Source organism: Lupinus angustifolius, chromosome LG02 (assembly GCF_001865875.1).
Source record: "Lupinus angustifolius cultivar Tanjil chromosome LG02, LupAngTanjil_v1.0, whole genome shotgun sequence".
NCBI classification, from domain to species: domain Eukaryota; kingdom Viridiplantae; phylum Streptophyta; class Magnoliopsida; order Fabales; family Fabaceae; genus Lupinus; species Lupinus angustifolius.
Window position 1 is genome coordinate 1257010 of NC_032010.1, and position 15287 is coordinate 1272296.

Consider the following 15287-nt stretch of genomic DNA (forward strand, 5'->3'; position numbering starts at 1 on the left):
GTTATTTGGTGAATGATGACCCATTCATTGATTGCATGATGTGCTGCCAAACTATAATACAAAATTGTTGGGTTTATTCAAGTGTGAAGTCTCACATTATATATGCGGGGAAGAGTGAAAGAGTTCAAGATGTGGTGTCTCACGACTCTTCACTCTTCTCGTACTCATGTAACAATGGAACTCCCCGATGGTTGGAGGCTCCCGATGGTTGGAGGCTTCCCGGTAGCAGTCTGGTCTAACAAAAATTTCAATATTATATTTGTAATTTTTTTTTATTACCAAGGTATCCATTCGTCTCTTTCGGTTAGGAATTAATTCTTTTGGAGTTCGTGACAGCTACTTTCAACAGGTGTCAACCTTATGGATCCAATAGAGTTTTAAACCACTAGATCAACGTGTTGTTGATATGTATGGTAATTCTTTTGTTACTAATAATAAACATTCACCTTAAAAATAAATAAATCAATTTCTATCGAAAAAATAACTTATTAGAATTTTTAATGAAGTGGATATTTTTTTATTAATGATGGATGAAGTAATATAGAATGTTGGGTATATAACAGCTATGAAGAAACAAAAAATTGATATACCAAAAAATAAAATGTATAACAATATAAGAGTATTTTACACTATTGTGTCATAAATCATTTATACTTAATCTAATCATGATTGACTTTCTTTTTAAATATAAGAAAATATTGTATGATGGGTTAACTATATATATATATATAAACATTCACACTAATGATGTATAGATATTATACTCTACAAAAAATGTTTTAAAATATTTTTGTAATGTTTATTCTTAACTATGTATGAGACAAATGTATGCACTAATATTATAAGAATTTTATACATTGTCATTAAATTATTTAGAGAAAAATTAAATCAAATTAATGATAAATAATATATTGAATATATATAATGAAAATATATATTACATTCTTTATCTATTATATGAGAAATCTAAAGACCACTCAATTGCAAGTGATATTGATATTTAAGTATTTTAACTTATCTTAGAAATGTATTTATTACACAATCGGTTCTCACCATCTAATCATATCTAATTACATCGTCAATGTTAGAGTTGCGTGTCTTAATGTTAATACTATTTTTTTTAAATGAAACTATCATTTATACATATGCATCGCACAGGACAATTAAAGAATTTCATCCTAACCTTTGTTTTCTCAAATATTTTTGTATTCGCATCTCATAAAAAAATTATTTAAAATGATTAAAGACTATTAGATATTAAAGAGAGTGAAAGCCAAATAAACTATATTTTTAATTTGGGATTTCATCTTGCTTTTAATCTAGCATTGACAGTCGATTTGATAATATTCCCATGAATATCTATATAGTGTAAATATTTATACATAGTCAATATATTATTTCTCATTTGTTATATTATTTTTCAGTTTGGTGGCTTTAGTCTTTCCATTCTTTCAAATAAATTATAATGTAATTCATTTATACATAGTTAATATGTTATTTTTCATTCATTTGTTATATTGTTTTTCAATTCAGCTTTGGTTTTTGCATTCTTTCAAACAAATTTTTATATCTTAATCAAATCTCTGAACTCATTTGAAATAAAATCATTTAACTTTTAATTATTACTACATCATGGTTAAAATTTAATCAGAATCATTAATCTTTAACCATAATAATTTCTCAATGTTCATTGTCAACTACTTATCCGAAAATGAGAAATCTACAATACCAATTAAAATAGGACTTGTAAAAGAATCCAACAATGAATGAATTATCATTAAATATAATTGGTTAGGGTTGTCTAATTCCTTCGGATCTAAATATTGGCTAAGTAAATACCTTATAGTAAGAGGAGTAGTTATGAACCCCATGGATCATCCTCATAGGGTGATGAAGGGAGGGCCCCAATTGGTAGAAAAACCCGGCAACTCTTTGGGGTTATCCTATACTTGGAAGAAGTAGAAAAGGGAATAAATATAGTGATAATTTGATTCTACGTCGCCATAATAAATAGTAGAGTCGAGAAAATAGAAGTTGTTTCTTGGTGAGTAAATTCAGATTGATATAGGCTTAGGACATCCAGAATCCGATGGGGCACCAATGGTAATTACAAAATATAATTGGTGGATTCATATTTTCAGTAAAATAAAAAATACATGAACACAATTATTAAGTTATTTAACTTGATTAACTTTTGTGACATTAATATTTATTGCACTTTATTTAATGGTGCACTTCATAAGATTCACTTCATTGTTCCATGACCACATTTCATGTTCCTCCCAAATACAATGTTCAATTATGCCACAACCCCAAGGCCATGAAAACTAAGGAAAAGTCATTAATAATGAGAATATCACTAACATTTGAAATTACATGTTCAATCACAAATAAGAAAAAATGGCCATGATGTTTAAGGCATAGCATGAACTATGAATTAATAATAAGTAACAATAATCTTGGTTCCTAAATAAGATTATTATGATTTATCATCATCAAACTAAAATCACATATATATACATGTGATAACATTAACACAAATAAAAACAATCTACTACGTCCCCTACCACTAGTATCAACACTTCCTCAAAGCTGAATTTCTTCAAACTTAATCTACTACGTGGGTCGGCTACATGGATCAGACGACATTATAATGCCCTATTATAAATCATGGTCATTGACAAAACATGATCTCTAAGTCCTTAACCGTTTCGGCAATTTCTTCAAAACATGAACACCCGACTATGTGTCCTCAAATGTCAGTTAATCGATCTCCAAATATATCTCACGTTATTACAAAGCAATACTAGTGTTGTACAATCGATCTCATATTCACAAGGTTTGTGAGTTGTTCCAATAAAATCTAAGCCTATTTCTGCATAGATAAAAAAAATTATCAATTTTTCTATCAGTAAAAAATACAGCGACGGAATCGCAGGCCATTTCGGAAAAACCGGATTAAGAAAACATAATTAACTATGACAAAGAGGAACATTTTCACTTACCATTTTTATCCTGTTAATTTAACCCATGGGAGGGGATTCATCTGAGCCACAAAGCGAAGCATATGACATTGTATCTTCCTTAGATATAGCCACATAGTTGTTCAGAGGTGCAGTTGACAATCTCCTCATTTCTTTGATATATCCGTTATGGCGCCCGGAGTAGGATCGCGGTGTATGTACTTCAGATGTTTTACCACTTACGGAGTTGCGGCGAGGTGTCGGGGGCACGGAACAAGTGCCATTTCCAGTTGCAAGATGCCCATTTGTCATTCTAAAGCTGTTACTTCTTCTAGGACTAGGTTTCGACCCATACATGGCTTCGTTCTGATTTAGGAGTAGACCTTGCAGCTTTTTTTGGACCTGTGAGATTCAAGAAAATATACACCAATTGACTATATAATACGGAAACGCATAATTCGGAACATGTAAGAGCATTTTTCAGAATATAGTTCTATTTTTATAATGGTATCTTTGTAAAAACATACGCGTAGGCTAATCAATTTAAGCTAAAGTAAGGGATAATTGTATTAGTAGCGTGGCCGAAAATCGGGGCGCCGCGCAACAGTATTCATAGATCAATTTCGAACAAACAACAAATGCTAATGTCAAATGCAGATAAGCAAGTAAATTTACCTTGCTTTGTCTATTCTCTTCTTCTTTCTGTTGTCTGGTCAGTTTGTAATCGTCCAATATTGACACCAAACGCACCTACACGTATTATCGACAATCAAACTTTCCTGCTTAAAAGAACTTCAACGGAGAACACAACCGTAATATTTAGAGCACGTCAAAGCTCACCCCATCGTATAGAAAATAAGCCTTATTTTCATCTTCCCATGCTAGCGTTTTGTTTATTAGATTGTCAACCATCGCTGAAGAGAGAACACGGTGATCATCATAGGTCCACAAATGACACTGTCAAATATAAATAGGCATTCATGAAAGCAATACCTGAAATTTTGCTTATAGCCACTCTAGCTCGTTCAGCACGTTTAAGATTAATGTGAGCACCTCTCCCAGCACTGTATCGATTGTCATCCTGAAATTCATTGATAGTGCTGAGAACAATTAAAAAGGTCTACTAGTCATAGTGGTTTGTAAATCAAATTCAATGCAAAAACATTTATTTGAATTGCAAGAGTTAAACTATACATTGAAATAACAGAATTTTATTTTTTTTATGATGTAGCCCACACTAATTGTCTTAACCAGTCCAGAATGAATGTTTCTCGACTTTGACAGAGATAAAAGGCCATTACTCAATAATACATCGATTAAAACCAAATAGAACTTCTAAAGTAAATATCAGTTTGAGCAGACACAAAATACAAACATGCGGCAACGAAATAAGGAAAAACAGTGGCTGATATTGTAAGTTTGTAACCCACCAGTGTGCGTTATTAATATATATATCAAACAGGATCTTCTGCTTACTTGATTATAGTTCTCAAGCCAATTCTCCTCTGCACAAGCAGAAAGCCATTTATCAATCCGATCCGTAATTTCTTTTCTGCTCATAGCTTCATCTTTAGCCTTTATTATCTGCACTTCAATGTTAGCTAGTAGTTCAGAAGGATCAACTAGGCCTGTACACAAAAACAGCAGGTTACAATATTGTCAACTCTTTTCTAGGTGAATCTGAAAATAAACCATACTTAAGTAATTAATAGGAGATAAGTAATACGTAAATAATCTATTAATACAACAGGGAACAGACCGGAATCTATTAATGCAGTAGCTTTCTCAGCAGAAGTACTCGTATCCGGTTCGGTATGAGTCAGCCTACATATTTCTTCTAACTCTGACCTCTTCTTAAAAACAAGTTCCTTCATTCTACTTGCTTTTAGTTTGGAAAGCCTTTCCAATTCTTCTAAAGCCTGCAAAATGACTCCTCGGTCTAGGTCCTCCACATATAAAGAATAAAGACAAGTAAAGGAGGAGGCAACAGATAGAAGCTTTCAGACCTTCTCTATATTCTCTGTTGAAAGAACACCTCGTTCGGTGATTTCTGATTCCGAAGATCCAAGAACAGAAGTAATCCTTAGAAACCTGTTTCTCTCTTCTTTTGAAGAGTCCATCAAATTCCAAAGTTCAAATAGTTTTGCAACAACATCCCTTAGCTGCATTATAAAAAAGAGAGTATATGTTCAATATCAAAGCAGAGTGAAAGGGCAGTTCAATGCACGAGGCTCACACTTAGTAGAGTTTGGGGAGGGTAAATGTACGCAGCCTTGCCTCCGCAAGCGGAGAGGCTATTTCCAAGATTTGAACCCGCGAGTTGATGGTCACTAATATCGGAGCACAGGGAAGGACTAAAAAAAGATGTGCTTAAGGACAGAGCATATAGATCACCTTCTGGATTCTAGCTTTCCTTTCCGTTTTTAACTTGAAAATGGTTCGCTCTAGACCTTCCAATGTGCTATTGCTAATATTAGTCGATTTTAAAACATGTGTCCCCTGTAAGCTTGGATCTACATCACCCACAGTCTGGCCAAAATCCAATCCAAGAACACCACAGAGAGAATGCACCTCATTCACACATTGCAAGACCTTTTGAAGACGGTCCGACTGCAGAAAACAAGCATAAAAAATGCAAAAAATGAGTTCTACGAGAACAATAGATATACTAATTGATAAGGCCAGATCTTTACTATCGCGAACCACTTATAAATTCTTCCATGTGATGGTTTCAAAAGGGGTAAAGAAAAACGTTTTAATTGTCTTCTGCGGGATGGTTTCGTTAAGAGACACAATATCAAATCATCTCACTCACAACTAATCAAATCATCTCACATCATCAAAAGAGATTTATTTACTCATGACCACAGCCATACAAAGTTCAAGGGTCGATCCATAGCATAATACATACCTTTTCCTTTTGAAGAGTGTGAAGATGTGTTTGATATTCATCAAGTCTTCTAAGTGACAAGTCGTGTTCCTCTTCGACTGTTTTACTACTCAAAGCATTATTGACTAGATGGAGTCCAGAAATTTCTCCACTTATCTTTTCTATTTGAACCTTTATATCTGCAAATTGCTTTAACCTTTCATATTTTCTCTTCATCAAATCTTCAACCAATGGTGTGACTGATGCAAGTTTCTCCTTCAGGGTTGTAGATCTCTTCTCTGTCTTAATCTAAAAAAATTCACAGCAAAATTGATCAGAAAATCGTATCATAAAATAATTCTCATTTATATCATCTAAACCAACTCATGTGGTGTCCCCTTTTTCCTAATATCAGTGGATTGAAGAAATAATAATCATATAAAAAACATGCATACATTGATTACAAAGAAAGAGAAAAGCATAATGTAACATTATTTAAAATGCAGCTTGTATAAATTCCATGAAAACAGTTTCATATATATGCTCAATATGGTAATACAATTGGTACAACATAAGAAACATGCTCCTCCCTTATTCTTTTACTTTTTCTTTCTCACTATCGCATATAGTCTTTCAAAGCCTAAAATTCGGAAAAAATACACTTTGCAGCAACAATCTGCAAAATAATATACACTATCTCTTCTATTTTTCTTTAGTACGATGGATTGGGAGTGCAAACATCTGGGTCGGGAGCGTGGTAAGAAACATAGAGCAAGATTAAATTTGACATAATCATCATACTCTAATCTCACAAAGAACTGGTGCTAGTTGAGCTACAAACTTTGGCTATTTGAAATTTAATTTTTGAAGGTTGGATATGCATATGAAATTTATGTTTACCGGTGAATGAATATCATGTTCACCAAGTGCAGCCACTAGTGTTGCAAGCTCCGCTTCCTTGGTCGCAACCATCTGATGAAACCGTGCTTTCGTGTTGGCAGCCTCATCAACCTTTCTCCTGTAAACTTCTAAGCATTCCCTCTCCAGTTCGAACAACATTCGATCTTTTTCCACATCACTCTCCCCAATATCATTCCATATTTGCTGCACACATAATAAGGTCCATCAACCCAAGCTAAAAAGGAAATGAAAAAACCTTCAAGAGAGAAAATAAAAACAGAAAACAACATAGAATTTGACATTATATCTTTAAAGAAAATATTTACCAACCAACCTACTTGCAATAAAACCAACCAAGCCAGAGACTCATTCTATGAGCAGCATTTAATGTCTCACAAAAACAATAACAATAAAAAAAACAGAACACTGCAACATAAAAGGATCAACATACCAAGTAACTTGAAAACCTCTTACCAACTACTGAACTAGTATCTTTTTAAAGATCCCAACCTGATGAATTTTTAAAACTTTGCATTAACCCATTTGGCCAAAATTAATCACTTCAAAACTATAGACTAAAAAAATGAAATTTTAGAGAGAAAATAAATTTTAAAAAATTGAAAAAATGACTTTTTTGAACTCAGGTAAAATCTCATGAACAAAGAAAGACAAAGCCCTTTTTTTCTCCTATAATATACTATGTATAAAACCTACAGAGAGACCTGATAGTCCTTTTCTTTTTGACACAGTAAAAACTAAAGGTTGACCTAAGGAGAAAGAAGACATCATTGGATAGAGAACATCCAACAACAATAACCAAAAAAAGAGTTTGAATCATAAGCAAATCATTATAGCTAAACTCTCCATTAAGAAAACAAAGAAGGAAAAATAAGCAAATCATCAAAAAAAGCAAAACAGAAAAATAAAATATAATATAATAGGAGAAGTAGAATAAGAGTAAAACCCACATAATATTTTGTTAGATAAATAAAGTAACTATTGAAGTCAAAGAAGAAAGAAGAAGAAACCTCAAGCTCTCTAAGCAAAGCAGTGCAAGTTGAACTTGTATGAATACTAGTGGTAGCACTCCCAATAGCCAGCATTGTTCACAATTCTTTGACTCAAAAAAAGTGTTACTAATTTGAAAGATAACACAAAAATTCTTAAACTCCAAAAAGTAGGCAATGGAAGAATGAACTAAAAGGGTCTAAGAATAAAGCAAGAAACTTTCATGTCAGACACCAACAAACATGTAGTGTCTCCATTGCTTCAAACAACCTAAGCTCACCCCAGATCTAAAGATTAAAACTTTGATTGTTTTGGTCTCTCTCTTTAGCAAAATTTGATTTTTTTTTTTTTTTTGGTAACAAGAGAAGGAAAATTATGGAATGGAAAAAAAAACAGGATCTATAAAGAGAGAGTTTTTATTTCAGGAGGAGAAAATGATTGTCATGGTTATTATTGTTGAAGCTTGGTCCAGTGAGAAAAAGAAGAATATATTAAAGTAAAGTGAAGAAAAAAGGTTAAGGAAAAGTGAAGAAGGATAATGGTTTTGTTAAGATTAAGATTTGGTTGGTAGATGCTAAAATGCGCACAATGTATGTAGAAGAAGAAGAAGAGTAGAAGTAGTAAGTACAGATACAAGTATTGAAACTGAATAGAATAGATCTGTCATTAACTTCTTATTATATGTATTCAACAGAGTATGTTCACATTCCTAGCTAATTTTTTTTGGTTTCCTGGTACGGAAGCAATCATGTCTAAATCGGAAAAGGGTTAAAGCTCTTTTTCATGGTTACAATCTCCATATTTTACATTTCACATGCTGAATATACATAATTATACCTTGCTGTCCGTGTAACAACTTTGACTTAAGGGAATATTATGGCGTATTTAATTGGAATTTGTTAATCCTACAAGTATTTATTAAGGAACTTTAAAAAACAATATATATAAAAAGTGTAAAGATTTTGAAAATTTTAAGTGGTAGCTTTTTAGATAAAAAAAATTATATTTAAGTTTTTTTGCACTATATCTTCACTTTTTTAGGGAATGATCTAATTTATTTTGGGTGTGTGGTTATCTTTCATAATAAATATTGCTATCAGAAATCGATCATTTAACCTTTTAATTTTTCTAGAATTTTAACATAATTTTACATAACTAAACTAACGGTTTGTTGATTATATAAAGAAGTTTTTGACAAATATCTTAAAACATCCATGAAATCACACTATTTAATTTGATAAAGTGGCTTACTTTAATTTAATTTTAAAAAATTTGGTACTATACAAAATATTCTCTATATATAATGATATGATAATAATTTATATCTCCTGTATTGAAAATGATTATAATATGGCAAGATTATTGGGTGGAGGTAGAAGAAATGGAGTAATAAAGAGATCTGAAAGTCAAATTCACCTACTAACAAAATAATAACACTAATTAATATATTACATCTACATATAAAAAACTCAACATAGTATAGGTAGGTTTTTTTAATTAATAATGTAGTTAGTTTAAGTAAATATATGTTGGACTCATTCTAGGTGAGATTTTAGATTCCATTGTTTATGCATAAAAATGGAATTTCATTAAAATAATTAATTTCATATTAAAGATGTCTCTGCCACACATACGATTATCTTATAAATGACATGAATATATTCATGCTCTGGCCCAAAAGATATACTTACTATTTATGATATTTGGAATCCAATTCTTCTTATGAATGAAAATGTTTTTTTAGAGAGAGAATCATTTTAGTTCTTTCTATATATCTAAAATCATTTTTTTTGTTATATCTCTAAAATCATTAGTATATCCTAATACAAAATCGAAATAGAAAATGCATATATAGAAAAAAATCGTGAATCACCCAAAAAAATTATAAATATTCCATTATTTGCTGTGTAAAATATTGGTCTTTGATTTTGCAGTAATTGGAGTCGATGTGTTTGATGTTGAAGTGTGTAGGAGAAAAGACTAAGACAAAAAAAAAAAAAGGATAATATATTGAAGATTAATAAGAGAATTTAATAAGAGTATACAAGAATACTCTTGATATATTGTAGTAATGACAATGGTAGTGTCAGGAGAGTGCATGAGAGAAAAACTACATTATTATATTATCATTATTATATTTATTTCTAACTCAAATTCCTAAGACTTTGTTTTTGTAAGTGTGGTTTTAGCCTCTATTTCTTTGAGGTGAAATAGAGTAGAGAAATATAAAAAGTGGGTGACACCTACTATAAATGTTTTCTCTTATACTTTGGAGAGAAAGTGAAGAGATGTTGGATTTTTTTGATAAAATGTCAAAAATGTTCTACAATTTTGTTTATTTTCTCTATTTTTTGTTTTAAATAATACTAATATACATAAATCTCTTTTGAATATAAAAAGTATCAATTAGAAAATTAATTGATATTATAATAAAATATATATAATAACATCTATAATTTAAAATTATAACATTTATTTTTAATTAATAATAAAATAACAATTTTCTTTCACTTTTCTTTATTTTAGGGACATTTTCGTCATTTCAACTTTAATATCATATATCTCTTCTCATTTTCTACCTAACCAAATAAAAGAGAAAGAGAAGAAAATATATATTTCTATTCATTTTCTCACATTTTTTACTCTAATACCAAACATCACAAAAATCTATTATTTTTTCTCTTATGAATGACTTTGAAAAGTTTCTCCCTTGTTTGGGAGTTGCATGAATGAGAATAGAAGATTTTCTAGGTTTCTCAAGTTCTTTGGCACATTTCATGTGCCTATTTTTATAGTTCCACAATTTAAGGTTTTTATGGAAAAAAAAATGTCAAAATAGCTAAATACTAATAGTAAAATTGTATAATTCTATATTATTGTCAATTTATCAGTGTTAATTACATTTTTAAAGAAAAAATATTCTTATATTAGCATTAGTTTATCATTCTCATCTAAATTTCATACTCCAATGAAAAAAATTACATTTCTTTTCCCTCTCTTTCCTCATCTTCCTAGCTATTTGATCTCTCTCATTTTTTTTCTCTCGTGACTCTCATACATCAATAAAAATACACAAGATAACATAGTATATAGGATAGTCATGACAACTATTCATTACATAAATAGATTATCCTATTAATTTCAAAATCTCAAAAGATTTTGTTCAAGTTAAATCCACTCACATTTATTCTCAAAATTTTGTTTTAAATAATATCAATTATTTTAAGTAATAATTATAACTTTCAATTGGAAATAGAATTATGATTTATGCATTCCCCACATCCAATTATTAATGCACATGTCATTCTAATCATGTTTTAAAATCATTTGCATTTTCACAATATACTCTCTAATCATGTTTTAATCATATTAATCAAGTATTTGTTATTGATGATTCATTAATGATTTAAATCAGATGATTTTATTTTAAATGATAAATATGTGATTAAAATTATTCATCTTATATGATATAATAATTTGTTGAGATAAACTCTAAAGTTTTCATTTACAAAGCGTTTGTATAGTGATACAAGGTTTTATTGAATTCCAAATTATCTAAAATATTCAATTGACATGAGCAACACTTCTTAAAAGAAACAATTATATACTCAAAAAAGATTCATTCTTTACCCATATGGTAAAAAGATATTATTAATTATACCAAAAAAAAGTCAAAAATATTATAATAGTAAATAGATTGAGCATCACATTTAAAAAATGTTATATTATAGACACACGAGTGTGACATTTATTGATACCTTTGTAGCTTTCTCACTGTGTGTATAACCAAAAGCAGTGAAATCTTTTCAATGTTTCAGATTTTGGGATGAAGGGTATATCTAGAAAGTGAGTCAGAATAAAGTGGAATAATAAATTAGGTTGGTAGTTCATGACAATCATAGAATTAAATGAGTTTGAAATACTTGCTTTCTTATCAATTTCATACACACTACCAACATGTGTTGGTTCAATTGGTACATGTTTGATTTTCCTTAAGCAATGTCTCGGGTTCGAGTCTTGTGGATGAGAAAAATATCCACTGAGAAAGTTAGCCCTAATACATGTAGATGTTCCTAGCTCAAATTAGGTTTTCCCATTATATGCCAAATCAATTCAATTATCTCAACATAACTTATATTGTAGTGATTTTACCTCCACATTAAGCTTAGATACAATGATAGAAAATGACCCGAATGGACCCACTTTATTTTTTAGGGTAATATTTAATGATAATTGATTAAGTACCTAACCCTAAGTTCCTTTATCTATCTGGCGCATATAGCATATCTCACACGAAAATGGTTGACATTTATCCACTAATATAAATATAATAAATAGTACTTGTCCCAAGTGATAATTATTAGTTTGTTAGATTATGTATCACATCAATTTAATGTTCAATAATATTCACAATAATCCATCATAATCTATCCATTATTAGTTATTATATATATTTCTTCTCCTTTTTTGATTTGATATTTATTTAGTATATGGTTGAAGGCAATTATGCATGGTATAAGAGAATTAGGTATTTGGGTAGCTACCTTGTTGTTGGTAACAACCAAAGGGTGAAGCCAAAGATAAGAATGCCAGAAAAAGACAAAGTAACTATAGCTGGCCACCCAACATATATATGAGAGATGGACCCCTCACTCTCTAGGTTTTCCGATAAGTTTTGTTTACGAGTTGGTTTTTTAATTGTAACATAAGGACGAAAATATATTTATAAGATGATCTTGAAAACTTCATTTTCGTACTTTTCCTGAAAAAACTTAACTTACAAAGAAACTCTTAATTTCGTATTGTTTTTTCTACACTAATAACAGTCTTCAACTCGGCCATTTTATATTTATTATGAAATTAATAGTTACCTCACATGGAGATAGATCATTGTTTTCACTTACAAGCTATCATCTAATTAATATACAAAACAAACATGAAGACTAACATTGCCACCAACATCCTTCGGAGTTCAAAGGCTCCATTGAAAGTTAATGCATTCACATGAAGATACTTAGAATGAGAATCATATTAACACAGGGAGGAGACCACTCATGCAGATTATGTAATGATCAACCAGAATCTTCTCAACATTTACTGTCTTTCTACAACTTTACCTATTTAGTTTGACAATTGATATACATTTGGTTGGGTTTTTGCATCACATTACATCACGAACCTACAAAGAATTTCATCATCTACAAGAGTATGCCAATCAATAGATAATAGTGTGAGAAATTTTGGAGCATCATTTAGTTAGCAACAATCTGGTATATCTGGTTAGCCATAAATGATATCATCTTCAAACTCAACATTGACATCTGCATACAAGGTCGTAGAAGCAGCAAATTGAAGTCTTTAACTTTGGATTATTAAAAAAAGGGCAGATCAACAATGTTCTACTCTGACCGGATTACAAACCCCTGTGAAACTATTATGAAACTAACGTGACTCCAATTCAATTCCTATCTCAACCATGCCTCCTTGTTTTAATTTTTTAATTTTGGCATCCTTCCCTCATTATTGTAATATTTTATATAGGGTCTCGCTCAACGAGGTTGGGATCGCTCGGCAAAATCTTCTTTCTCGTTGAGCGAGGTTTTTAGAGCGACAAATTCTCAATCTCCTGCCTTTATATCGCTAAGCGATGTTGGGCTCGCTCAGAGAAATCTTTTGGCTTGCTAAGCGAGTATTGCTAAACTTATTGTTCTATTCTCATTAAGCAAATATCTCCATGTCTATACTTTCTTCTTCTAAGTTAATGGCATGTTAGGCTCAATTGCGTTGACATCCATCCTTTGCTTCTTCTAAGTGCTCCTCTTAATCTTGTTTGTTTGACATGATCCAAAAAACGTACTAAATATTTCCCTAACACACCATATATTTAACGTAGTAGCGAACTACGGATCCGTACTCGTATTGAAGAGAACCATGTATAATATGACTATGGTTTTGCGTCTAATTCTCTGCCATCTTATGTTCATATACCTCCTATCTTTAATGGCCATCCTATGATGACTATATCTAAGACAACTTCTACAAACAAACATCTCATCATGGTGTGCATCTTCCCGGTATGGAACCTAGATCAACCCGGTTGGCCTTGCAAATTCCAGAATGGAAAGTTGAGTGAGTGCCAAGATCTTCTTAATAGCATCACATGGGTTCTTGTTCCTCTCTACTAACAACACCACAATTGGTTGTAAATGGATATACCCTTAAACTCATCCCCTCGTATCCAACGTAAAAATTCGCACTTGAATAGGCCCAACAAACATTTTTCTAAGTATTTCAAATCAGATTGCAACCAAGTATCAACAAACAGCCGTTTGATGCAATGCTGAATATGTTCTCTTATTCTTTTAAGTTCCTGTAGTTGGAATCAAACAGTTCCCAATTAACACAAGCCATAAACCCAAAGGCTCAAAACAATCAAAAGAAAAAGTATGAAGGATAAGATCTTGAGCACATACAACTATATTTTATAATGATAAGATGGGGACATAATATTTCAATCCTATTAATTAAGACTAAACAGTGTGTGCTTGGTTTTTATCAGAGAAGAGAATTTTATTCAAAAGGAATGGTACAAGAGGTACCACAAAGTACATGGATCAACTCCATACCAGTAATAGTGCAAACAATATGCAGGTCACAACCATAATCAAACAAAACAAAAAGACCCTGTTCATTTATTTGGCATGAAATAATCTAACAAGATATACCAATGCAATGCTTAAACCACAAATACCTATTCTCTTTAGCATTTTACTTCTTGCTTCACCTAGAGTATAGGTCAATACAATTAACAATGTATTAATTGTAAAAATAACATTCATCATATATAACAAGTGTCTACAACAAGGAAAAAACATTGAACCACAATCTCATTAGAGTATAATACTACCTAGTACCTACAAAAATGAGGGCTTCAAATCTTCAACTTAAGGAACTGTTCTTTTCCAAAATATGAGCATCCACTAGTAAACTATTCCAAGCTAGCTATGATCAATCTATTGCTAATATACTATCATGTAAAAGCTTAGATGATCCTATTTTCAAGCAAACCCTCAAACCTCATCATGCCAAAGATTCTAAGTTAGACCCAAATCACCAAATTAGCTAACTAGCTGCATAATACCCCACTTCAACCCCTCCATAATCTAATCATCTTTGTAGTCTATCAAGCACTTTTCTAACTATCTTTTGGGACTACAAAATAACATCATAAAAAGATATGCAATTTCATTCCTTATAATATCATGTAAAAAGGACAAAAAATCTAAACAGAAGACCACATGCCACAATTTGAAGGAGATACATCATTCTCTTTCCTATAACATTATTTTATATAACCAAAAGTATCTCCTCATCCTAAGAGTAACTGAGTAAGGAATTAACCCCTTTCGTAGCGCGTGGTTGCCCCTCCCAACAAGTATTGCTCTTATGAATCGAAACGTTGATCTTTGGCATCCGGATTAACTACCAAGTAATTAGGTAAAACTCTCAATGCATGCAACTACAATTGCAGTTGCCATCCTTCAAGA

The 15287-nt window shown here is 31.2% G+C and overlaps 1 protein-coding gene across 2 annotated transcripts; it reads right to left on the reverse strand.

Annotated features, from left to right (window-relative positions):
• LOC109330834 (65-kDa microtubule-associated protein 6-like) lies at positions 2393-8378 on the reverse strand. 2 transcript variants are annotated; one of them, XM_019565111.1, is made up of 12 exons: positions 7761-8376; positions 6733-6936; positions 5875-6141; positions 5358-5573; positions 4970-5125; positions 4723-4882; positions 4440-4591; positions 3957-4044; positions 3804-3877; positions 3639-3713; positions 3006-3365; positions 2393-2875 (listed from the first exon to the last, which is right to left on the reverse strand). In XM_019565111.1, exons 1-11 carry the CDS (start codon positions 7833-7835, stop codon positions 3024-3026), a joined length of 1809 nt encoding a protein of 602 aa, XP_019420656.1. In that variant the 5' UTR covers positions 7836-8376; the 3' UTR covers positions 2393-2875; positions 3006-3023. The 2 variants fall into 2 exon arrangements, with proteins under 2 accessions (XP_019420656.1, XP_019420659.1); XM_019565114.1 differs by lacking the exon at positions 2393-2875 and having other exon boundaries at positions 7761-8378.